This window comes from Neofelis nebulosa, chromosome 5, assembly GCF_028018385.1.
Source record: "Neofelis nebulosa isolate mNeoNeb1 chromosome 5, mNeoNeb1.pri, whole genome shotgun sequence".
Lineage (NCBI taxonomy): Eukaryota > Metazoa > Chordata > Mammalia > Carnivora > Felidae > Neofelis > Neofelis nebulosa.
In genome coordinates this window covers 156,346,663-156,372,051 of record NC_080786.1, presented here as the reverse complement: position 1 = coordinate 156,372,051, position 25,389 = coordinate 156,346,663, and the positions used below count along the sequence as shown (strand labels likewise).

Here is a 25,389-nt window from a genome sequence, read left to right as displayed (position 1 = left end):
ACAGAATTCCATGCACCACACTGTGTGCTGTAGACTCGAGGCCAGGGACCAGAATGCAGATGAAGGGAGGTGATGCCCTGGGGTCTGGGCACAGGAACAAGGGCCATGTGAGAACAGAGCAAACCACGGCTGGGACACCAGCGGGTAGACAGACTTCTGCCCTGACAAACGGACGCAGCTCCCACCTCCGCTCTCGTGGTCGGGCGTAACCTCACCTCCACTGGTCTCCGAGCAGACAGTTCACCTCGTCCCTGCAGGGTGCGAGTGCAAACACACAGCCTGACCCACACCGCTTACGCCCCGAGGCGTGAGTAACGTTATCCCGAGCCCTGGCAGACCCAGAAACCCTTCGTAGCAGAGGAGTCAGGAGTCCGCCGCGGCCATCCGGGGGCGGAGCTGCTGATGGGCCCCACAAAACTTTAACCCCCCCCCCCCAATCCCGCCTGAGTTTACATCAAACACCAAATTCTGGTGAACGAAAAGGATTCCATTCCTTCTCTAACAATAAAGTGCTAGAACCTAATGTTTTAGTCTCTTTGCAGAACAGGAGATAAAATCAGTGAAACCCTATCTTCGATGATCAGAAGCTAGGTCTACCAAATCAGAAGTCCTCAGCACACGTATGGGCACCTGGCTGGAAAGCAGACGGACGTTAAACTGACCAGGGACTCGGCACAGCGGACACACGCTGATGGAAAGCCCCTACGGCTCTCTAATGCTACGATCTGTGCGGCGGACCCCAGCTTTATAAAGAGAGGAAAACCCCTTGTGCACAGACGTTTCTGATGCCCGTCGAACCAATGGTCAGAGCAGGGTCGCTAGCTCAGCGTTCACCGTACGAGGGACACCGATCACACACGAGGCCTCACGACCGGGGCGGATTTTATTTCTGTAGCCCAGACAACGGGAAGTTACTCTCTGAAGGGGGCGCTCAGTGGCGAGGGGACTCCCGTCCTGACGAGGGCTGGGGCATCCTGAACTTGGACAGGTCCAGGTTGAGGTCTAAGAAGGTGTACGGGGTATAGTCGTGGTGCTGCAGGTTCTTGTAGGTGGCGTTGTCCAGTGGCTCGGAGGCGCTGGCGGCTTGAGCGGACTCTGTGGGGGGAAACGCAAGGCCCGTGAGAATGTGGGACAGGCGGCGTTCCCGCGGGGCTCAGCTCTCAGACACCGCGCGCCCCGCATCCTGAGATAAACTGTCTAACTAGGGAAGCCGGTGAAAGCTACAGGATCCTCAGACGCAAAATAAAGGAATCAGCCGAAGACGTACTTTAAGCCTCGCAGCCGCGGCGGTGGGAGCCGCTGGTTCTTACGAGGCGTCTGAACAGCCTACTCTGTACGCTCCCCGGCCCGTCCCGTGCAGAGCTGTGAAAACGCCTACGACAAGGATGCAGGGACTTTCAGGACTTGAGGGTGCAAGAGAGACAAGGAGATCTACAGGAGTAGGAATAAACTATTTGCAGAAAACAATTTTCAAAAGCAGAAGCCAGGTGAGCCCTCTAAGTCTCTGGATACACGAAACTAGACTCTGTCTGAACAACGTAACAAAGTTAAGGGGAACTGGAAGTGAGATGCAAAGTTTTCAACTTTCTTTGAAAAAGCTGCCAGAATACTTTCGATTCAGGCTAAAACGTACAAGCTAAGTTGTATTTCTTCACGTGGAAAAAGGACATTCGGTGATGTAAAACTCAAAGTGCACAGCTGAAGCAAAAGAGCGCAGCTCTCCTGCCCTGGGACGTCCGCACAAGGGCACACAGCGGAGCCTGCCGGGAGGCCCCTGCACGGCTACCCAGGCTGCGCAGGAAATCACCTAAGCACACCTTCCGCCATGTGAATTCACACCCAAAGCTCTGCTTGTCATGTCTTCGGCTGTGTTAAACAAAAACGAGGACTTATGCAGAGCTGACACCTTCCCGACCTCGAGCAGAGAGACTCCCCATGTGGTGCAGGCACAATGGCGGATGCAGGGAAGGTGTCAGCTGGAGGGAAACGTAGGTGCAGGAACCTCGGGGCAGGAACCCGAGCAGAGGAGTGCTCAGCGACACCACACGGGGGCTGTGCTCCTGGGCGGCCTCCTTACCCCCCAAAGGGCAAAGGGAGTACGAGAAAAACAACAATGGTTTGCTGTCATCATCCTAAGTTTTGGTTTTCGTCTCCAATTTGTAGCATCAGGAACTGCATCCTCCAAGTCTGGACAAGGCTGGCACTTTGTGTATTAACGAAAGAGGGAGAAAACGGAAGGAAGAAAACACACAAATTCTGTCAACGGAACGCAACCGATAACGATTAGCACATAATGGACATCAGGCAAAGGCGGAGGCTTTAGGAAGGCTAAGGAGCAAATAAGAAGGGGCCGGGTTTGTTAGCAACGCAGCATTTTACAGACACTCTGCGGGGCCCGGCTCTGAACCCGGGGACGGCCCTGCCGGCTTCGCCACGACCTGCCTGCAGCATGTGCCTTCATAACGTTAGATGCACAAGTCGGGAGCATAATAGGAATAAAACCCTAAAAATCTGTGATAGCAAATAGCCCTTCATAAAAATTCAATATGGAAAAACAAAGCAGCCCATTGAGTTTTTGGGTAAATCAGAGAAGGAAACGTCACCCAGCGGAAAGAAGACTAAAGCCGCCCGTGTCACTTACTGCGGGACTTCCCAAAATGTGGATTTCCCCTCCGGTCTAAGAAACCTAAAAGCAACACCCCTCGTATCCCCCCAAACCCCACGCCAGGGGTAAGCACGGCTCTTCACTGTGGGAGTGAATCAGGACCCCCTTCCCGCTGACCAGAGGCCCTGCGAGCCCATGGACACCTTCCAAAGCGAAGGGGGCCGTGAAACCACTAGAGTTGAAACATCACCCTGGCCGTGGGACAGCCAGGAGGGCCAGGCGCACGCTGTTTCACCACAAAATAAACAGGAAACGCCCCAGGGATGCCACGCACAAGGCGTGGGTCCCTCAGGAGCCCGGCATAGTCCTCTGCCCGCCGGAGGCCGCGCTGCAGGTGCCTGACTACCTGGACCCCTCCTCGGGGCGCACAGGCCTCCGAAGGCCCACCACCCGCCCGGGAAAGCAGGGCTCTCGAGAGCGCAAGTGAAGGTATACCCTGGGTGCCGTCCAGCCCTCCTGGAGGGGCAGGGTCTTCCGCCATCCCGGCCCCGCCCTCAGGCTCTGGGCCCGAGGCCTTGTCCTGGAAATCGCCTTCGCTAGGAGCAGGAACCGGCTTCAAACTTCGGACGGGCGCCTGACCTTCCAGAGTCTCTCCCGCGGCCTTCAGGGATCCCTCTATCACCTGCGCCCCCAAATTTACTTTGCCGAACAGGGGAAAAGCCACCTCCCCACCACGCTCCGCTGCGTGTCGGCCCCGGTGTCTCTCGCTGGCCTCAGGAGCAGCTGGCGGCGGTCTTGCTGTCCCGGTTCTTTCCCGCCACTGAACGGGCGCTGGGCCGCCGGCCGGCTGCGTAGACCATCCTGACTCTGTATGAGCAGGCGGGACTTCTTCGACTTTGGGCAGCCTCTGGCCTTCTTTATCGGTTTCACTTGATCTAACGATTTTCTGGAGTTGCTTTTCCTTGACGTTTTGTTTCATAAACTCTTTATCTGCTGGTGACTTGGGTGTTGTGGTTTTGCGTTTTGTGTCTTTTCTGTCCTCTGGCAGCTTGATGGTGCCTCCTTTCTTCTTGGCCGGACGGGGCCCGTCGGGAGGGGGGACATCTGGCTGCGAGCGGGGCTGCTCTTTGGCGGCTACCGCAACTCTGGGGGCTCCATCTTCGAGGCGGCAGGACGCCTGCAGTCTGGGAGGCCCTCCTCTGCCCCTGCTCGTCCCCTGGGGGTCAGCTGTGGAGCTCTCCCCCTCCCCCTCGGAGTCGGAATCGGAGGAGCTGGACGAAGAGGACGATGAAGATGAACCATCTCCCCTGCTCTCCCTAAGAGCTTTTGCATCCGTGCCCTGCTTCCTGAGTGGAGACGGAACTTTCTGAGGCGTCTCTACGACAGTCTTTTGCGACCGGAACTCTGGAGCCCCTTCGGCTGTGAATAGCATGCTGCCTTCGGGGCCGGGGCCAGCTACCAGCCCGCCCGGACTCACAACTGACGGGTGAGCACGGGGTGAAGACAAGTTTTTAGACAATTCGGCTGCTGTCGGGGTGGCTACGAGTTGGCCCCTCTCCTTTGGTTCCACTACATCTAGGAAATGGCATAAAGAGGAACGTTATTCTCAATATTTTGTACAACAATCCAAATTCATAAGTCACAGACGGCTCGTTAAATAAGAACTTGCTATTGTAATATCTTCAATGTAATCATCCTAAGGAATGTTCCATGGGAACTCACTCTTAGGTCAAAGTCAAGCCGCCTGAGAGAGAACAGTAAGAAATGTAGGTCATTCCTTTGCAGCTGAAAAATAAACAAGCAGCTGTTTTTACCAACAGGAGTAACAAACTTGTCTCCACTTCTCACAATGCCAAATTCTTTGATGCTCATTTTTAAACGACTACTTCACCCAAAGTTCAAATCGTTAAACCACAAAGATATTTTCCAACAACCACTGCAAGCTTTACAAATGTGTACTTTTTTAAATCTTTAAGAAAACTGATGCCTCTCGAATATTAAAAAAGAGGGGCGCCTGGGTGGCGCAGTCGGTTGGGCGTCCGACTTCGGCTCAGGTCATGATCTCGCGGTCCGTGAGTTCGAGCCCCGCGTCGGGCTCTGTGCTGACAGCTCAGAGCCTGGAGCCTGTTTCAGATTCTGTGTCTCCCTCTCTCTCTGACCCTCCCCCGTTCATGCTCTCTCTCTGTCTCAAAAATAAATAAACGTTAAAAAAAAAATTAAAAAAAAAAAAAAAAAAAAAGTTATCCACGCTGGACGAACCTGAACTTTCTGAAAACCCAGAAAGCACAACTAGAGACAAGAACCTGGTTTGGGTTTGGGTCCGCACACACACGTGTTTAAGTGTTGCAGGGTACTGGGAAGAGGATAATGTCGTTCAAATCAAGGTGCCCTAAGGAGGAGAAAAGCCCTTCAAAATCAGAAGTCATTCGGGGATCTCCTCGGCCAAAGGCAAGTATTACATGACCAAAAGAATCTAAAATAAATTGATAACGAGATATATATACATGAACAACAGGTTTTAAGAAGGAAAAGGGCTAATATAAAACCTTTATATTTCATAGCATCAATTATTAAAAAAATAACATTGCACAGTAAGTTGATTAGAACTAACTTCATTCAGTTTTCTCAGGTGGTAAACCCTTTCTAACCCTGCAGATTTCAAGAAAAATATAAGACAAGTTTTTATAAATTAAAATTACTTTCCAAATCTAAAGCCGAAATTACACACATTACAGACGAGCAAATTCTAAATGCAGAGACTTCACTTTCAAGTCTAGGGGGTCTGTCTACTTTATACTGAAAAGATCTGAATCCTGCTTCTCTCAAGTGGGAAAAAAAACGTGTTCCTAAGATCACCATCTTACCAGTATTCAAAAAGGGTTCCAATTGGTTTCTGAGTTCAGGGACCTACCCATGATAGATTGACAGAAAATGACCCAAGAAACCCGAGGAAACACCAAAAATCAGAAACGGGCCGGAGAGGAAACCGGGCGGTGCGAAAGGGCTTGACCGAGCAGCCAGAGCAGAGGGGACTGTTTACATCCGTCACCTCCACCCCCTCCACCCCCTCCGTCAGCACCTTCACCCCTACCTCCTCCATGCCACGTCGGAAGCTGTGGCTACGTGCCAGCCCAGAATCTGCCCTCCGCATGCTAGGCGGGTGCTGACCTAACTTCAGGACTCTCCCAGAGCTCCAGGGTCACGTGAAACCTCAAAATGAGGCAAAGGAATGTAGGCACACTTGAACGCTCTGCTCTGTCTCTGTAAACCATACGTGAATCAGCCCAGCGGTTCCTAGCAGGCCGTGCACGCCGCTGTGCCCGCTCACCTGTACCATGCACCCACGTTTACGCTGGGCGTGAATGCTCCAAGTATGAAAAATGAACTAAAAATAAGGTGTATCTTACATGGGCTGTTTCGAATAGAAAAATTACAATTCCTGAATCTTCCAAAGTATGTGGTGGAGATTTAAAAACTGCAAATAAGTGATCGGAACTACGTTACAGGCTGAGTTATCACCCACTGACAATGGAAAGAAAACTTCATATGGGACTAACATTTAAAAATTCTCTTTGAAGAGGAAATTCCTATTATACGACATAAGAGCATTTTCATTATTCATGCTAAGTTACTGGGAGAATTCCAGGGAAAGGCCACTGGACCAAAACAAAAATGCATTCTCCTTTAATTGAGAGTCAATTTCTGGCCCAGTGCAGCACGGGCCCAGCAACCACTCCCCCACCCCCGCGACCCCCGAAGGAAACCGACACAATGGCTGGGAGCCGCCACCGGTAACTGCTGTTGCAGGGCGCAGGGCGCAGACCGAGTGTGGCCCCGCCGTGAGGTGCAGAATGACGTCACCTGGGAAACAGCACTATCACCTAGAGGAACGAGGGCTCGCACGTTGACCTCGCCTGCTGGTTTTCACAAAGTCGCACACTTTTGGCCAGAGCGGGACGCCCACATACTGTTTTAGTCTGATACTGACCTCCCTCGAGAAACAAATCTATGAAAACACGAAACCACCTAGGGAAGGCTGGCCACGCAGGCACATCTCACAGCACAAGACGGCGACCTCCGGGGCTGTGTCTACTCTGGCGGAGAACGGATAAATGACCATGGCCCGTGCACGGTAAAGGCGCACAAACACTGGTAACCGTGCAGACGGAGAAGCTGTACTGCGTCTCCACGTCCTCTCCAACTGAACTTAGCTGTACTTCCCAGGTCTCTTTTCTGCTGGGGCGAAAAGTGAGGCCATGACCTACACGTTTTTGGTGGTCTCCCTAACACAGGCACAAATGACGATGGTGTTTGAAATGGATTAGCCACCTTAGTATTCTTCCAGATCTTGGGGCACCTGGGTGGCTCAGTCAGCTGGCGTCTGACTTTGGCTCAGGTCATGATCGCATGGTTTGTGGGTTCGAGCCCCATGTCAGGCTCTGTGCCGACAGCTGAGCCGAGACCCTGCTTCAGATTCTGTGTCTCCCTCTCTTTCTACCCCTCCCCTGCTCACACTCTGTCTCTCTCTCTCTCTCTCAAAAATAAACATTTAAAAAAATTAAAAAAAAAAAAAAATTCTGGGGCGCCTGGGTGGTTCAGTTGGTTAAGCATCCGACTTTGGCTCAGGTCACAATCTTGCAGTTTTTGAGTTTGAGCCCCGCGTCGGGCTCTGTGCTGACAGCTCAGAGCCTGCTTCCGATTCTGTGTCTCCCTCTCTCTCTGCCCCTTCTCTGTTCACACTCTGTCTCTCAATAATAAATAAACGTTAAAAAAAAAAAAAAAAAAGTTAAAAAATTCTTCCAGATCTCGTCACTGGGTCACAAAACCAATCTCGGAACCAAAGCACATTTCGACACAACAGGAAGGAGCACAGTTACTCAAATTTTATGTGAACAAAACTCTTTTACATGTATAGGACTATAGAGTTGCTTGTCTGCTTGCTTGTCTGAGGACTGAGACTTTCTCAGAGGCAAGGCAGCACGGAGAAGAAAACTACAGATGGTGGGGCCTTCCTGCCCGGGTTTACATCCGGCCCCACTACTAACACACGAGTGGCCTTGGGCAGCTCACAGGCCTCTTCCCTCCTCCGCTCTCATCTAAGGCAGGGAGACGAGTACCGCCTGCTCACGGGTTGTGAGGACCAGACGGCACAACGTCTGCCGGGCACTGCTGCTTAGAAGTAAACACGACAAATCCCTATTTCCAGAGATTCCTCACCTTTCAGACTGAAATGAGGACTTCCGGAAAGACCCTTGAAAAGGCGGCACAGGAGTCTTTAGTCAATGACTTAGTACTGACTGTTGCCATAGTGACTGGACCGAGCGGACCGTCTGGAGGGGCACCTGTGAGGAGACCCTGGGCCCTGACATCTGCGTTGGTGGCTCTCCTCAGGAAGGAAGCGCTACAAGAAGCTGGAGTCCCAGAAGGAATAGGGCAGAACGTCGTCTGGAACCCCGGGGTCCTGCCTCTGAGGCAGGCACTTTGCCTAGAGATGGGACCCCAAGGGTGAGTGCACAGGGCCAGATCCGCATGCGGGAAACTTCCGTTAAAGCTCCCAAAGCCAGGGAGAGCAGACAGGGCTTTAACCTGGGGCGTTAATGGGCCAGCAGCAGGCGGAAAGCATTTTTCGCTTGACCAGTCTCACGAGCGCGGACATCTCTGGCAAACACTGAGGCCTATACATGTCGGTTTAGAATTTTTTTCTTCATACAGGGATTATAAGTACTTTTAGATTACACACAGATCTCACACGCATTAAAGACAGCATAGTTCGCAATCCTGTCTTCCCACCTGAAAGCACTCTACATTCAATCGACACCGCACACACATATGCCCCTCACAGGGGCCTAGCAAGGCCTGCGCGCTGACCCCACTCAGGCGGGGAGGAACCTCATCCAGACTGATGACTGATGAACAAAATACACAGGCCCAGGGCCAACTCCTAGGTCCATGTTCCCTGCTCATAACTGCGCCTAAAACTGTCACATAAACAAGCACCCTATTCTACTCACACATAGAAGCATGTTTAAAAAAGGATCTTCGGGGGCGCCTGGGTGGCTCAGTCGGTAAAGCGTCCGACTTCAGCTCAGGTCATGATCTCACGGTCTGTGGGTTCAAGCCCTACATCGGGCTCTGTGCTGACAGCTCAGAGCCTGGAGGCTGCTTCGGATGCTTTGTCTCCCTCTCTCTGTGCCCCCCCTCTCCCCCGCTCGAGCTCTGTCTCTCTCAAAAATATATAAACACTGGGGCGCCAGGGTGGCTCAGTCAGTTAAGCATCTGACTTCAGCTCAGGTCATGATCTCACACTTCATGGGTTCAAGCCCCACATCAGGCTCTGTGCTGACAGCTTGGAGCCTGCAGCTTGCTTCGGATTCTATGTCTCTCTCTGTTCCTCCCCCACTCACACTCTGTCTCTCTGTCTCTCTCTCTCTCAAAAATAAAGATTAAAAAATTTTTAAATATATATATATAAACATTAAAAAAAGGGGGGGAATCTGACTCTGCCACAATATTTTAAAATCCATTAAGTCAGTTTCATAAACCTATGATGTAGGATTGCAGATACAAGACTAAGATTCACCAAAGGCATCAATAACATTAGTAATGAGATTCACTAATCATCAGTAAACACTGAAAGAATGTCAGAAATGTGCATGTGTAATGCAGAATTTAACTGACATTCTGGCTGTTCACATTAGTTTTTTAAATTATATTTATTTTTTGAGAAAGCATGTGCGAGAGAGAGAGAGAGAGAGAGAGCGCGCGCGCTGGGGAGGGTAAAGAGAAAGGGAGAGAGGAATCCCAGGAGAGAGGAATCCCAATCGGGCTCCATTTCATCAGCGCAGAGCCCAACGTGGGGCTCAAACTCACGAATTGCGAGGTCACGACCTGAGCTGAAACCAAGAGTGAGATAGTTGACCAACTAAGCCACCCAGCTGCCCCAGAAAAAAAATTTTTTTCGTGTTTATTTTTGAGAAAGAGAGAGAGAGACACAGAGAGAGAGAGAGAGAGAGAGAGAGAGAGAGAATCTGAAGCGGGCTCCAGGCTCCGAGCTGTCAGCACAGAGCCCGACATGGGGCTCGAATTCATGAACCGTGAGATCATTGACCTGAGCCAAAGTTGGATGCTTAACTGACTGAGCCACCCAGGGGCCAGGTTGTTAACATTTTTTTAGGAGTGATCATGGCACTGTGGGTTTTTTTTTTTTTTTTTTTTTAATGTCAACAGTGGTTGGTGGGTGGTGGGATTATGAGTAAATTATTATTTTTTTTAATGTTTATTTATCTACTTACAGACAGAAAGGTAGTGGAGAGGGGCAGAGAGAAAAGGAGAGAGAGAATCCCAAGCAGGCTCCTTGCTATGGGGCTTGATCTCACAAACTGGGAGGGATCATGACCTGAGCTGAAATCAAGAGTCAGATGCCCAACCGACTGAGCCACCCAGGTGCCTGGCACTGTGGTTATATTAAAGAAAAGAAAAGAGAAGAGAAGAGAAGAGAAGAGAAGAGAAGAGAAGAGAAGAGAAGAGAAGAGGGGGAAAAAAAAGAGTTCTAATTTTTAAGGTATCGATTTAAAATCTTATAAAACAAAACAATTGGATTTAAAAATGTGGCAGGTACAGGAATGAATTAAACAATGTTGAATTCAGGCCTCCAGGCAATGAGACACCATCAGGAAGGTGTGTTTCCTCAGCTGAGATCACAGGGTATGAAATGCAGTCAGGAGGCCAGCATGCGCAACAGGGTACCAATATTCTGAATGTTTTGGCGTGCATACCAAGGAGGAACAAAACAATGTCTAAACACTTTCAAATATTCAAACTGAGGAAATGGTAAATGAGGAAAAGACGACAAACTCAAATTACCATTCTGAACCACATATAAAGGTTAAAGATTTGCAAAGAGACTGTACATATACATCTTCCTTTTTTTTTAAGATTTTATTTTTTTTAATTTTTATTTATTTCTATTTTTTAATGTTTAATTATTTTTCAGAGACAGAGCATGAGGGGGAGAGGGACAGAGAGCGGGAGACACAGAATCGGAAGCAAGCTCCAGGCTCTGACCTGTCAGCACAGACCCCAACGTGGGGCTCGAACCCACGAACCGTGAGATCACGACCTGAGCCAAAGTCAGACGCTTAACCAACTGAGCCACCCAGGCACCCTAAGATTTTATTTTTAAATCAACTCTACACCCAACGTGGGACTTGAACTCACAATCTTGAGATAGAGTCCCAGGTTCCACTGACTGAGCCAGCCAGGCGCCCCCTATGGTCAGTCATTAATAACGAGCAGGGAGTAGAAAGTAAAATTCCCACAAGTATTTAAAATACAGTGTTGCACATTGTATTTTCCTTCCATGAGGGTATGCTACGTTGGTATTCAGGAAGGAGAAAAAAAAAAGGTAAAATCCAGCAATAAAAGTCAAAATGACTCTGGACAAAGCCGGACAGAGATCAGACATCGTGCTTCATCAAAGTGAGTGGTAATGGAAAACGGTTCCTGCTCTTAACTCCCTCCCCACGGTCATGAAAGGAGGCCCCCAGTCCAGGACGGTGGCCCACGAAGCCTGGGAAGCTAATCTGTGTTTCTGAGACACCGAGAAGCGTCACAACTGGGGGGGAGAGAAAAGCAAGGTGGGGCTCAGGGCTGCCACGGGAGCACAGCATCTGTGTCACGGCCATACAAATGTCCCCTTGCCACACATCAGAGCACAGCACTTAGAAAACACAGACAGAACTGGTTCAGGGCTAAATGCTGAGTCAAGGGCTGTGCATTAGTGATGTGTTTGGTCTAAAATCTGCCACAGATCCGATGTCGGATTACAATCTGGACACGGCTGGAGATGAAGAATCGAATTATGTGGTTAGTAAAACTCTTCACGCCTGGAAAGCGGACTGATTTGTTTACTTTGCATTATTCTCCCCTTGGGACTATCATTAAACTCTTACTTTTTGGTGGACTTTGCTTCTTGGGATTTGGTGGCAGTCCCTTTTCGCTCTTCCCTGATTCCGCAGAGAGAGACACCGAGGGAGCAAGTCCTCGAAACACTCGTGCGTCTAGGAGCATAGTCTGACAGAGGATGAACAAATATGGACATTTTAGAGTCATGCCATTTGGAAGCTACTGCGACCTATAGACGTTATATATCATTACATGCATTCATGTACTATATAATGCTATGTTATAACATAGCATTCATGTCATATTTCTAACGGTTATTATAATTTTCATAACATATGGAAATTTTGGAAAATACAAAAAAAGTTGCAAGAAAGAAAACACATGACAGTCACTATGAACTATGTAACTCCAAGAAAAGTCAAAAACAGTTTCTCCTGTGCATACTTTTTGTAGCCCCCAACCACTATTTAACCTACCAAATACTCTGGTTCTTTTTGTTAATAAAGTGTTTTCCTGGGGCGCCTGGGTGGCGCAGTCGGTTAAGCGTCCGACTTCAGCCAGGTCACGATCTCGCGGTCCGTGAGTTCGAGCCCCGCGTCAGGCTCTGGGCTGATGGCTCGAGCCTGGAGCCTGTTTCCGATTCTGTGTCTCCCTCTCTCTCTGCCCCTCCCCCGTTCATGCTCTGTCTCTCTCTGTCCCAAAAATAAATAAAAAACGTTGAAAAAAAAAAATTAAAAAAAAAATAAAAAATAAAAAAATAAAGTGTTTTCCTATACTTAGAACACCAACTAGAAGAAATACTACCTGGGAGCCTGGGTGGCTCAGTCAGTTAAGCATCTGACTTCGGCTCAGGTCATGATCTCACGGTTTGTGAGTTCAAGCCCTGTCAGGCTCTGTGCTGACAGCTCAGAGCCTGGAGCCTGCTTCGGATTCTGTGTCTCCCTCTCTGCCGCTCCCCTGCTTGCTCTCTCTCTCTCTCTATCTCTCAGAAATACACAAGCATTAAAAAAAATTAAAAAATAAAAAGAATAAATACTATCTGGCTGTTAGTAATGATGCAGGTGGATCACTGCTTCAAAACCACATACAATGTATCATAAGTGGCAAACCTAAACTGATAATTCACTCAACATGTATTTACTAACAGCAGCTATGTGCTAGGCGCTTTTCTAGAAGCTGCATACAGAACAAAGGTGCCTCTCCTACATACACGAAGGTAAAAATATATCTCTTTATGTTTATGACTATAAGCACGTGTGAAAGCTGAAAAAATTATTTGGAACCAGGTGTTTCAAGGACTAAACGGTGGACTCTCGGAACAGATCTCCCCCCATCTGTACGCTCTATCTCGCAATGAATAGGCAGTGCTTTTGTAAGAGACTTTTGTAAATTTAAACGCAGTGCAATGATCTCACATTTTTTCTACACGTAAAAAGAAAACCCTCTGTCTTCCTCTCTTTTCCCAGACAGGATCATGTAAGCGGGCATCTTAGTGGCTGCCAAGTAAGTTACCGGGTCACCCAGGTACCTCAGAGTCCCCTCCTCTCCCCTCCGGGCTACCTAAGAGGTCAAGACGCGGTCCTCAACGTCTCGGAGCGAGCGCGGCGGCGCAGGACACCTGGGAGCCCTCGCACCTGCCCGCGACCTTGACACCGCACGCCGGGGGCTCCCCAGGAGATCGGGGTCAGTGTCCGTTCGCCGCCCCCCCCACCCCCCACGGCCCGCGGCCACCTGCTCCGGCCCAGCGCCCTCTCTTCCACCCCGGAACCGCGTCATGGGCCCACCCGGACGGCTGGAGGTGCCCCTCGCCCCGGCCCTACGCGGGCTCCCGGCCGCCGGTCCGGCTCCCTTTACCTTCATTGCCCCCGACCGTCCTTGCCGCAGCAGAAGAGAGGCCGCCATGACTGTGACGCGCGGGGGCGGGCCTGGCCAGGCAGAGGTCGCTCCAGGACTGACTCGACAGCTGCGCGCGCACCACCGGCTGACGGCCCGCCCCCTGGGCCGAAGGCACCAATCACAGGCAGGGACGGGGGCGGGCGGAGCGGGTCAGAGGCCGCCGGGCTGCGCGCGCCGAGGCCACGCCCCCGTGGAGCTGCCAATCACAGGCGGAGCTCTTCGCGCCCTTGCCGCCGGGGGCTGGGCGCGCGCGTGGCCGCCGAAGACGGTGTTGCCGTGTCCTTGCCTGCGGAGGGCGGGCGCGGCTTCTGCTCGCGTCTCTTTCCCAGGTGCACCGGCCTCAGACCGTACCCTGGACGTCCCTGGCCCTGACCCAGAGTCGTCTGTGCTTGATGGACTGGAAGCCCTTCGGCACGTGAGGTCCGCGGCCTCAGCGTGCCCACCTTGTGGCGTCGGGTCGCACCCCATCCTCCGATGGGCGTGGCCACCCATGGTCTCCACCGTTCCTTGCTCATCCTGCAGGCGGCCGAGGGCACGCTTTGGGGCCACGAGGGCACCTGTACCAGAGCTATGTGCAGATCAGGAATGCAAGCTTCATTTTACGCGAATGTTTATGGCTTGCGGTGCAAAGACTTCCCCCAAAGTAGGGCATGATTGTGGAGCAGGTGTAGTCAGTCATTGGCCCCCTTCTTCCTCTATTGATCATGACCCCCTGCCTTGCCCTGTCCAGCACCCCTTGGAAGGTGAACCTGCCCACACCTCCGACCCCACCTTGACTAACTGGACATTCATTCAGGTGGCCAGATAAATGGGCAGAAACAGGTCCCCTCAGACACTTATCAAAGGGGACTTGAATCCAGCGAGTGCAACGCAACCTGCCACCTGTCACCCAGGGAAGCAGACAAGACAACCTTAGGTCTTAGGGTAATAATGAGAAAGGATTCCTTTGTTTCCATAGGGAGAAAAACCTTGGTGAGAGAAGAATTATCCTTTACTCAAAGCAAATTAACCTGCTGTCTCCAGCGGAAAGTTCACGCTTGTGTTGGTGAAGTGGATGAGGGGTCATAAGGCCAGTGGAGGGCAAAGCACAAGCTAAACCCCGCCTCCCCCACCCCCCCACCCCAGATGGGATGTGTGTGACATTCCTCACGCACTCCTGGCTGCCTAAGAACAAAGGAAAGGAAAGAAAACAAATGGTTAACTGATGGAGATCACAGTCCTGCAGGACATGTGTCCATCAGTTTACCAATGTCTTAGTAAATTACAAGATAAAGCAATCTAATTAATAGCCTAACCTCCAGAAATGTATACACTCAGTTTCCAGGACCGCTAACATCACCCTCCCCTCCCTAGTGATGTGGGGAATAGGGCAGAAGGAAATGGCAGATAAAATTAAATTCCTTTATAACCTACAGCCCCTTGGCAAATACTTGAGGCAGGCAGAGTAAAAAGTTTTTCCAGGAACCCCCTATGGTCTTAATGGTAATGCTTTGCTAAAGGGAAAAACAACCATAACTTGACAATAGCTAGGCCTCCAATATCTTAAGAGTCCTCTTTCACATGTCAAAGTCCTTTTGGAGGCCTTTTTTCCTTACCCTTCCCCCTCTTCAATTCCCTTGTGTATAATCAGTCACTCTTCACAACCCCAGTGCAGCTCTTTCTGTCCACAGGTCCTGTCCCTGTGATTTCATAAAATCACCTGTTTGCACCAAAGACGAGTCAAGAATTCTTTTTTAGACGCCACCATCACTCCCAAACCTCATCAAAGCGTGCTTTCTTTAAAGGTGATCAAGAATATTGAGGGTGATGGGGCACCTGGGTAGCTCAATTGGCTAAGCGTCCAACGTTGGCTCAGGTCATGATCTTGTGGTTTGGGAGTTTGAGCCCCGCATCGGGCTCTGTGCTGACAGCTCAGAGCCTGGAGCCGGCTTCGGATTCTGTCTCCCCCTCTCTCAGCCTCTCTCTCTCACTCTCTCAAATAAACATGAAGGAAAAAAAAAAAAAAAAAAAGAATATTGAACATGAGGAGTCACAGCTGCCACTTGGGGAAGCTTATCTGGAATGGGGAAATCCTATCGCCCTCCTTCAAGAGATCTGGAGCCCTCAATTTCCTCCCATCGGCAGCAAGCACAACCCTCTAAAGGTAGCTGAAGTTGTTAAGACTCAAGAATAAAATGAAAGGCCTCCCTCATTGGGATCAGTGCGGTTACCAGCCAGAGTGCCTTGAGGAGAGGGCACTTATAGTTGAGGGGAGGCCTGGGGAAGAAGAGACACAAAAGTGGGGAGGGGCCATGTTGATGGTTTTCAAAGAGGCAAGATGATTGTGTGTGAAGGTAACTATGGCAACAGTGTGGAGGCCCAGTGCCTAAGCCTGGAGGGGGCAGGGCCTACTAGGAAGCTAACGGGTGGGGCAGTTGAGGTGGGCCTACACGACATTTGGCCAAAGGGAAGAGAAAATGATGAGGTTTTTGGGGTGACGGTGGGGTCCAGAGCCGATGGCCAAGAAAGAATTCTTGAAGACACCCTTGGTTCACAACAGTGGTTTTATTAAAGCACGAGGACGGGACCCTGAGGAGAGACTGGTTAGGTACTATGGGGCTGGGGGAGGTAAAGTCCAGAGGAAGTTTCCAGTGAGATTTTCCTATGCTGAAGAAGACTTCCAGATACAGCAGGCCTAGCTATTTTCAAACTGGGGTTGTTTGCCCTCTAGCAAAGCATTAGCAGCAAGACAGTAGAGAGTTCCTGGAGAGACCTTTTACTCTGGGCCTCAAGTAGTTGTCAATGGGCTGCAGGTTAGAAGGAAATTTAATTTTATCTGCTATTTTCTTCTGCCTTTGTTTTCCACATCAAAAGGACTCGGCAAGAGGCAAATACCTATAAGGTGTTGCAAAAAAATCAAAGAAACAGAGGCCAGAGAAGGGTCGGTGCTTTCATGAGTATTTGTGAGGAGGGATTACATCATTTTTTCTAATCATCTGGAAAACTGTATACTAGATTCTGTTTCCCCAATCCTTAATAATCTGCCCGGTCTTGCTGTACCCATCACCTCTGCCTGGAACTCTGGCAAGTACTGACTCAGCATTTTTAGACAAAAACCTCAAAAGCTTATGTTTGTCTAGATTTCTTTATTAATCACATAAAGTTCGGGGCGCCTGGGTGGCTCAGTCGGTTAAGCGACCGACTTCAGCTCAGGTCATGATCTCCATGAGTTCGAGCCCCGCGTCGGGCTCTGTGCTGATAGCTCAGAGCCTGGAGCCTGCTTCAGATTCTGTGTCTCCCCCTCTCTCTGACCCTCCCTCGTTCATGCTCTGTCTCTCTCTGTCTCAAAAATAAATAAACATTAAAAAAAATTTTTTTTAATCACATAAAGTTCTATCTAAATTACTATAGATCTCCCTTAGCTCTCCTAAGGGCAAGTTAAACTTTCAATTTTTTTAAAATTTATTTTTTGCGGGGAGGGACAGAGAGAGAGGGACAGAGAGAGAATCCCAAGCAGGCCCGGTGCTGTCAGTACAAAGTCCGATTCGGGGATCAAGCTCACAAACTGTGAGATCATGACCTGAGCCAAAATCAAGAGTTGGACACGGGGCGCCTGGGGGGCTCAGTCAGTTAAATGTCCTACTCTTGACTTTGGCTCAGGTCATGATCTCATAGTTTGTGAGCTCGATCCCCAAATCGGACTTTGCACTGACAGCACGGGGCCTGCTTGGGATTCTCTGTCTCCTTCTCTCTCTGCGCGCCCCCCCCCCTCATGTTTTCTTTCTCTCTCTCTCTCAAGAAAAAAAAATTGGACACTTAAGTGACAGCCACCCAAGGCACCCAGACAATCCTAAAGATTCTTTTTAAGATAACTAGGAAATGGAACAATTCGTTGGACCCAAACCTGGAACTCAAAGGTGTTTAGGCCAAAAAGGAAAATAAAAATACTCAGGTATCCTACCACCGTTACCCATGCCTCAGCTGTGCATTCTTGCCTAACACATACATTCTTTTTAAGCCACAAAGAAAATGCATTATGTCATTTTTCTGTGTCAATACAACTTAATTATGTGTTGTAAATTGAAAAAAAAAATTTACAAAGCTTTCAATAACACTGTGGTTTTAAATATTGTTTAGGGGGCGACTGGATGGCTGAGTCGGATAAGCATCCGACTTTGGCTCAGGTCATGATCTCGCGGTCCAGGAGTTCAAGCTCCGTGTCGGGCTCTGTGCTGACACCTCAGAGCCTGGAGCCTGCTTCAGATTCTGTGTCTCCCTCTCTCTCTGACCCTCCCCCTTTCATGCCCTGTCTCTCTCTGTCTCAAAAATAAATAAATGTAAAAAAAAAATTTTTTTTTAAATAAAAAAATAAAAGAGAAAAACAGGTAGTTCTGCAAACAGGAAAAGTAAATTTAAAAGCTTTTTTGGGGGCGCCTGGGTGGCGCAGTCGGTTAAGCGTCCGACTTCAGCCAGGTCACGATCTCGCGGTCCGTGAGTTCGAGCCCCGCGTCAGGCTCTGGGCTGATGGCTCGGAGCCTGGAGCCTGTTTCCGATTCTGCGTCTCCCTCTCTCTCTGCCCCTCCCCCGTTCATGCTCTGTCTCTCTCTGTCCCAAAAATAAATAAAAAACGTTGAAAAAAAAAATTAAAAAAAAAAGAATTAAAATTTAAAAAAAATAATAATAAAATAAAATAAAAGCTTTTTTGGTCAAGACAAAATAAGGAAATAGGGAAAGTAATAAATGAAATTGTGCTATAAGCCCTAACTGTGCTTTAAAACACACGTGCTGGGGGACCTCTGTGGCTCAGTCAGTTAAATGTTCAATTCTTGATTTTGGCTCAGGTCATGATCCCAGGGTGGTAGGACTGAGTCCGAGTAGGGCTCTGCACTGAGTGTGGAGCCTGCTGAATATTCTCTGTCTCTCCAGAGTGCCTGGGTGGTTCAGTCGGTTAAGCATCTGACTTCGGCTCAGGCCATGATCTCACGGTTCAGTTCGAGAGTCTGAGCCCTGAGTCAGGCTCTGTGCTGACTTTGCAGAGCCTGCTTGGGATTCTCCTCTCCTCCCTCTCTCTCTCCCCAAAGTAAATAAACATTAAACAAAAATTCTCCCTCTCCCTCTGCCCCTCTTCCCTACTTGCTCTCTCATTTTCTCTCTCTCTCTAAAATAAAATTTAAGTAAGTAAATAAATAAATAAAACACATGCACCGACTTCTGTCTCTGCGATGAAGTTTTGGGGTGATGGGGGGGGGGTTGTGGGGTCTGGTGCTGATGGCCAAGAAAGAATTCTTTGTTTCCAAAAGGTGATTTTATTAGAGCACGGGGACAGGACCTGTGGGCAGGAAGAACTGCACTGGTAACTCATTATATACCCTCAGGTTGGGTGGGGGGCGGTCAAGGATAGAGTAAGTCTCTAAGGACTTGTGGAAGCAAGGTTTCCAGGACCTTGAGGGACTAGCTGTTTCTAGGGAAACGCCATTTATTACCGTTTAATGAAACCTCAGTCACGAGCCCCTTCAGATCCATATCAGGGGCCAGAAGCTTGGAGTAGGGTCACCAGCGTATGTCTTGGGGGAGTTGAGATAAAGGGAGCGGACTTACAGGGTCCTCGAGGTTGGGACAATATTTTTTTTTTTTTTAATTTTTTTTTCAACGTTTTTTATTTATTTTTGGGACAGAGAGAGACATAGCACGAACGGGGGAGGGGCAGAGAGAGAGGGAGACACAGAATCGGAAACAGGCTCCAGGCTCCGAGCCATCGGCCCAGAGCCTGGCGCGGGGCTCGAACTCACAGACCGCGAGATCGTGACCTGGCTGAAGTCGGACGCTTAACCGACTGCGCCACCCAGGCGCCCCAGAGGTTGGGACAATATTAAGGCAAGATTCCCTTTTGCCCCCAGCAAAGTGTCATCCTTGAGGCAGCTGAGCTCCTAGAGCGAAGGCACTCTGCTGGTCTCAAGGACTTGTCAGTGGGCTGTAGGCAGTAGGGAACTTCATTTTTCATTTGCCTTAGTTCCCCCACATCACCATGGCACGCACTTAAACCCCTTTCCTTTGTTCTTGGGCCCAACAGGACTGCCCGAGGAATGTCACACGTACTTCACTGCGGTGTGTGTGTGTGTGTGGGGGGGGCGGGGGGGTTGCCAGCCTGTATTTTGTCCCTCAGCTTGGGTTATGCTCCCTCATCATCTGGGAGCGTCTGGCCGCTAGATATTATGAAAAACCTTTGGGGGGCGCCTGGGTGGCGCAGTCGGTTAAGCGTCCGACTTCAGCCAGGTCACGATCTCGCGGTCCGTGAGTTCGAGCCCCGTGTCAGGCTCTGGGCTGATGGCTCGGAGCCTGGAGCCTGTTTCCGATTCTGTGTCTCCCTCTCTCTCTGCCCCTCCCCCGTTCATGCTCTGTCTCTCTCTGTCCCAAAAATAAAAAAAAAAAAAAAAAAAAGAAAGAAAAACCTTTGGGCCACAGAACATTTCACGATGCTGGGTAAAACATCGCAGGCATCATGGCAAATGATCAGTTCTGTTGTCTCTTGTCCACGCTTGCTGGGCACTGATGCCCTTGCTGCCCGTGTACTTCTGGGCTCCTGTCTGTGGGAACTCCCAAGCCCTGGGCTGAGTGCCCCCTCCTGGGTTGGTGTGGTTTGTGTGTCCGCCAGGCGCTTGTGAGGACTGCCTATCTGGGTCTAGTGTGATCATTTAAAAAAAAAATTTTTTTTTTAATCTTTATTTTTGAGAGGGGGGGGAGGGGTAGAGAGAGAGAGGGAGACACAGAATCAATCGAAGCAGGCTCCAGGCTCTGAGCTGTCAGCACAGAGCCCAACGTGGGGCTCAAACTCATGGACCACGAGATCATGACCTGAGGTGAAGTCAGATGCTTAACCGATGGAGCCACCCGGGCACCCCGAGTGTGATCATTTTTTTCATAGTTTGGAATGTCTAGGACCACAGGAAGTGTGTGTTCCCAGGGACCTAAAAATGAGCAAGAAACCACAACCAGCCACATTGCCCCGGGAGCATTTGCTGATCTCTGTATGCTAATATGTTGGTTTAATTGATATCAATATGTTGGTTTAATTGATATCAAGAGGAGACAGGACCGGGTGCCTGGCTGGGTGGCTCAGTAGGTTAAGCGTCTGACTTTGGCTCAGGTCGTGATCTCACGGGTCGTGATCTCACGGGTCATGATCTCACGGTTCATGGGTTCGAGCCCCGGGTCGGGCTCTGTGCCGGCAGCTCGGAGCCTGGAGCCTGCTTCGGATTCTGTGCCTCCCTCTCTCTCTGCCCCTCCCCACTCACACACACACACACTCTCTCTCTCTCTCAAAAATAAATAAACGTTAAAAAAAATGTAGCAGTCACTTCCTCTGAACTCTGCTAACTGCCTTTGGTATGGTTTCTGTCAGTCCTGCTAGGGATTCCGGGGCTGTCTCAGACCTTCCGTGGACCTGCCTCCCCCACATTTCTTGCTCCCCCTTGTGGCTGATTCCTAAGCACAATCGTATGCCTTCTCTGCACCCCGCAAGTAACCAGGTTGAGCGCCGACAGCCTTCCTCTTGTTTCCCAAAGGTGTTGTTGAAGGTCAAGTTGGTTGTCTCTCCTCAGCTCTCGGATTGGGGCCCATTATGCGTGCGTGCCCACCGTTTGCCAAAGCTCACTGTTGTTGCCATTGGGAGTGCACTCTGGGGGTGTGTGCGGGTGAGGTTCACAGAGCCCGGGGGGTGCCGGTGGGGGGTCTGCGGGCAAGGTGTCCCTCGTGGCTCGTGGGCAGTGCAGTTGGCAGTGTTGGGGTCCATTCTTGCCCCTGAGAGTCCTATCTGCTGCTCTCCCAGCCCTTGCTGCCCCAGTACTCCTGACTCAGTCCTCTGGAAGGGGCAAGAGAGACACGGGTGTCTTTGGCAGTATCTACCTGGACTCCCACAAAAGCTCTTTCCTTTGGGGGGAACTAACATGGCATTTTCCAGAGGCTCCCAGGCCACGGCCAAGAGAGGGTGGGGACACTTCACGGCCAGGGCAAGCTCCACGGCTGGGACCAAGGTGTGCGTGCCTACGACCCGATCCGGGGGTGGGAGAGACTCTGCTGGGGTTCCTTGGCATACAGGGCTGGGCCCCACAGTTCCCACAAAGGCTCTCTGTGCAGGGACGGATGCTAACTTGTTGCTGAGTGGGGGGCACGACGAAGGGCATCTTGTTCAGCCACGATGCTGACACCCCCCCCCCCCCAAAGTTCTCACGGGCATCGTGTTGAACAAAGCACCACCCGCTGGCTTCAGGGAACTGGACAGTTTAAGTGAAAAAAGGCCAGTGGGCCTCCAGTTTGCTAAGAGCAGTAAGAGTGTCAGAGCTGCTTAGAGTGCACATTTTTCTTTTCCTTTTACAAAAATTTTTTAAATTTATTTTTTAAATTTACATCCAAGTTAGTTAGCATATGGTTCAACGATGATTTCAGTAGATTCCTTAAGCCCCTTCCCCATCTAGCCCATCCTCCCTCCCACAACCCCTCCAGCAACGCTCTGTTTGTTCTCCATATTTGAGTCTCTTCTGTTTTGTCCCCCTCCCCGTTTTTATCTTATTTTTGTTTTCCTTCCCTATGTTCACCTGTTTTGTCCCTTAAAGTCCTGATAGGAGTGAAGTCATGTGATATTTGTCTTTCTCTGACTAATTTCGCTTAGCATAATCCCCTCCTGTTCCATCCACGTAGTTGCAAATGGCAAGATTTCATTCGTTTTGATTGCCGAGTAATACTCCATTGTCTATATATCCCACATCTTCTTTACCCATTCTTCCATCGATGGACATTTGGGCTTTTCCGTACTTTGGCTATTGTCAATAGCGCTGCTCTAAACATGGGGGTGCGTGTGTCCCTCAAGGGCACATTTTTCAAAGCGAGCAAGAGGGTGCCGGACAAGGAGCGATCTCCAAGAGGGCAGAGGCCAGAGGCATGTTGGGGTAGGGCCTAGGGAAGTGCTCCCAGCAGGCCGAACTCACCCTGATCACAGGACACTCTCCACTCCTGCGGTTCTGAACACGTTGTCCCAGTGGATTTAGGGATTGCTGCGGACCAGTGATCGCTATGTGCACTCCCTCTCCCCCTTTCCAAATGCCAGCGTTCGCTGTGGCTGTCCTTTCCCCCGTGGTCATTGTACGCCGTGTGGGGGCCAGATAACTGATATGTTTAGTTTATGGGCCTGGGCCACATCCGACCTAGTGTAGGCCACGAGACCTTGCCCTTTGAGCCGGGTACTGGTGCTGCATGAGACTTTTGGGGATCTTGGGAGGAGGGGAGTGGTTTTCCGGTGGAGAGGTGTCGATAATTGAGGCCAAAGGGCGGACTGTAGTAGAATCAGCTGCACAAATGGCATCGATTCTCCACCCCTCCCTTATCTAGGCCCTTTTTTGTTCTTATTTATTTATTTTGAGGGAGAGAGTGAGAGCATGCACACCTGGGAGAGGGGCAGAGAGAGAGAGAGAGAGAGAGACAGAGAGAATCCCACGCAGGCCACTCACCATCAGTGCAGAGCCCCATGAGGGACTCGAACTCATGAACCTCGGGATCACAACCCGAGAGGAAATCAAGAGCGGGGACACTTAGCCGGCTGCGCCACCCAGGCGCCCCGTGTCCAGGCCCTTTGTAATGTGACTTTGCAGCTCCTATCACCAGCAGGGGAAGTTTATTTCCCCTTCTTCGGATCTTTTTGCCCTTGTGTCTTGCTTTGGCCAATAGGTTGTGTCAGAAACAACTGCCCACCAGCCCCACACATGGACCTCACAAGGCCTGCGGGCTTTTTCTTGAGTGTGCCCGCCACGTAAATAAGCCCCAGTGCCCCTCCGAGGGATGACAGAGAGACGAGCTCTGTCCCAGCGCATCCTAGACCAGCTAGTTCTCTTCCAACCAGGTGGCAGGCCACGGGCACAGGAGCAAAGACCAGCCAGCCCAGAAGAACCACCCAGCTCAGTCCAGACCAAATGGCCAACCCACGGAATTGTGAGCTGAATCAACCATTACTGTTTCAAGCCACAAAATCTGTTGCTGTATGTTACTCGTTAGATATTTACTATGTATTATTATGACAACGGAGAACAGATACAGTTGCTAATAAGCTACCAAAACAGTTACTAGCTACGGTTACTGTTAACAGCGCAGGCTCCTTTGAGAAAATTACCAAGGAAATGGTACAAAACCAAATGGCTCTCCATTTTCATCCAAGCTGTGACTGATACGCCGTCATTGATTTGTAAATTTCAGAGAGGTTCAACCTTCGTTATAACTTTAGTAGCTACATTAACAAATTATAAAACAGCCAAATTATACCGAACTGAAATTTGAGTTGGGGGTTTGGGATAAAATGCTAAAGACATTAGGTAGTAAAATACCAACACATCATATTAATGCCAAAATAGTTTACACGTATAGATAACAGTAATGACGCTAGGGGCGCCTGGGTGGCTCAGTCGCTTGAGCATCTGACTTCGGCTCAGGTCGTGATCTCACGGTTCGTGGGTCTGAGCCCCAGATGGGGCTCACTGACGTCAGCACAGAGCCTGGAGCCAACTTCGGATCCTCTGTCCTCCTCTCTCTTTGCCCCTCCCCCACTCACATGCGTGGGCTAGCTCTCAAAAATAAATAAACATAAGAAAAAAAAAAACCCTAGCAATGATGGTAAAAACCACTTAACACTTTCACAGACCTACATTAACATCGGATAGCACGCAACAAAATAAATTTGTGTTAGCAGATTAGACACAGCAGAAGAGACACAAAAAACTGTGAAAGTAAAAATAAGCTTTAAAACCATTTCAGGTTCATGCTCTGTCTCTCTCTGTCTCAAAAATAAATAAACGTTAAAAAAAAAAATTAAAAAAAAAAAAAAAGGGGCGCCTGGGTGGCTCAGTCGGTTGGGCGGCCGACTTCGGCTCGGGTCATGATCTCGCGGTCCGTGAGTTCGAGCCCCGCGTCGGGCTCTGTGCTGACCCGCTAAGAGCCTGGAGCCTGTTTCGGATTCTGTGTCTCCCTCTCTCTCTGACCCTCCCCGTTCATGCTCTGTCTCTCTCTGTCTCAAAAATAAATAAACGTTAAAAAAAAAATTTTTTTTTTTTAAACCATTTCAATTCAGACTTGATTAAAATTACAAAGAAAAGGTTTGGGTTATCATGGAATTTGATGAGGAAAAAGATCTTTTTTTTACATTTTTTTTTAATTTTTATTTTTAATTTTTGAGACAGAGAGAGACAGAGCATGAACGGGGGAGGGGCAGAGAGAGAGGGAGACACAGAATCCGAAGCAGGCTCCAGGCTCCGAGCCGTCAGCCCAGAGCCCGACGCGGGGCTCGAACTCACAAACCGCGAGATTGTGACCTGAGCTGAAGTCGGACGCTTAACCGACTGAGCCACCCAGGCACCCCGAGGAAAAGGATCTTTAAGCAAATAAATCTTGTTGGTACAAGTACTGTACGAATTCAAAGTATGAGGCACATGGGATGGTCAGGTACAGTTCTTTAAGATCTCATTGACACATGCTCTGTATCTTGTGAGGTAATGCACGATTTCTCTTAGTCTTTGTTATTCAGTCTCTACAGTTTTTGTTTTTTAGTTTCTACAGTTGAAAAAAATTGTACTTATTTTTCAAGGTTGTAACTTAAAACACAGAAGGCAGTCACACTTCCCTGGGCACTTCAAATAGGTACATTATAGCCAATTGTATCTGCTAGAATGTGTATTATGGAACCTTATAGAAGATGTAAACCGTAATTGTAAAAGAAGTCGAATCTGATCATGAGCCTAGTGATGCCTGGCCCGTCTAGGATCTCTGTGGTCTTATTATTGTCCTGCCCAGAATGGAAATTGTAAATTCATTTGTATGCCTGAAAAATATCCCAGACCATGAGTATGGGCTTTCACTGTGCCAGCTCGAGTAGTCAAACAGAAATGATTTTTTTTTAATGTTTATTTATTTTTGAGAGAGACAGAGTGTGAGTGGGAGAGCGGCAAAGAGAGAGGGAGACAGAGAATCTG

The 25,389-nt window shown here is 49.6% G+C and overlaps 1 protein-coding gene across 2 annotated transcripts; it reads right to left on the bottom strand.

Annotated features, from left to right (window-relative positions):
- Window positions 1-865: 865 nt before the first annotated feature.
- On the bottom strand, window positions 866-13,498 carry NDUFV3 (NADH:ubiquinone oxidoreductase subunit V3). Of its 2 annotated transcripts, XM_058732120.1 has the most exons (4): window positions 13,364-13,498; window positions 11,557-11,677; window positions 3,101-4,180; window positions 866-1,095 (listed from the first exon to the last, which is right to left on the bottom strand). In XM_058732120.1, exons 1-4 carry the CDS (start codon window positions 13,409-13,411, stop codon window positions 932-934), a joined length of 1,413 nt encoding a protein of 470 aa, XP_058588103.1. In that variant the 5' UTR covers window positions 13,412-13,498; the 3' UTR covers window positions 866-931. The 2 variants fall into 2 exon arrangements, with proteins under 2 accessions (XP_058588103.1, XP_058588104.1); XM_058732121.1 differs by lacking the exon at window positions 3,101-4,180 and having other exon boundaries at window positions 13,364-13,497.
- Between the last annotated feature and the right edge of the window lie 11,891 nt (window positions 13,499-25,389).

Bases quoted from the DNA above. Each gene is read 5' to 3' on its own strand.
- NDUFV3 (XM_058732120.1), bottom strand. From the start codon at position 13,411: ATGGCGGCCTCTCTTCTGCTGCGGCAAGGACGGTCGGGGGCAATGAAG. The intron at 4,181-11,556 runs GTAAGAGTTTAA...GCCATTTCCTAG, and splicing joins GAAGCAAAGTCCACCAAAAA to ATGTAGTGGAACCAAAGGAG. The intron at 1,096-3,100 runs GTATACCTTCAC...TTCCCCCCACAG, and splicing joins AGGGCTGGACGGCACCCAGG to AGTCCGCTCAAGCCGCCAGC.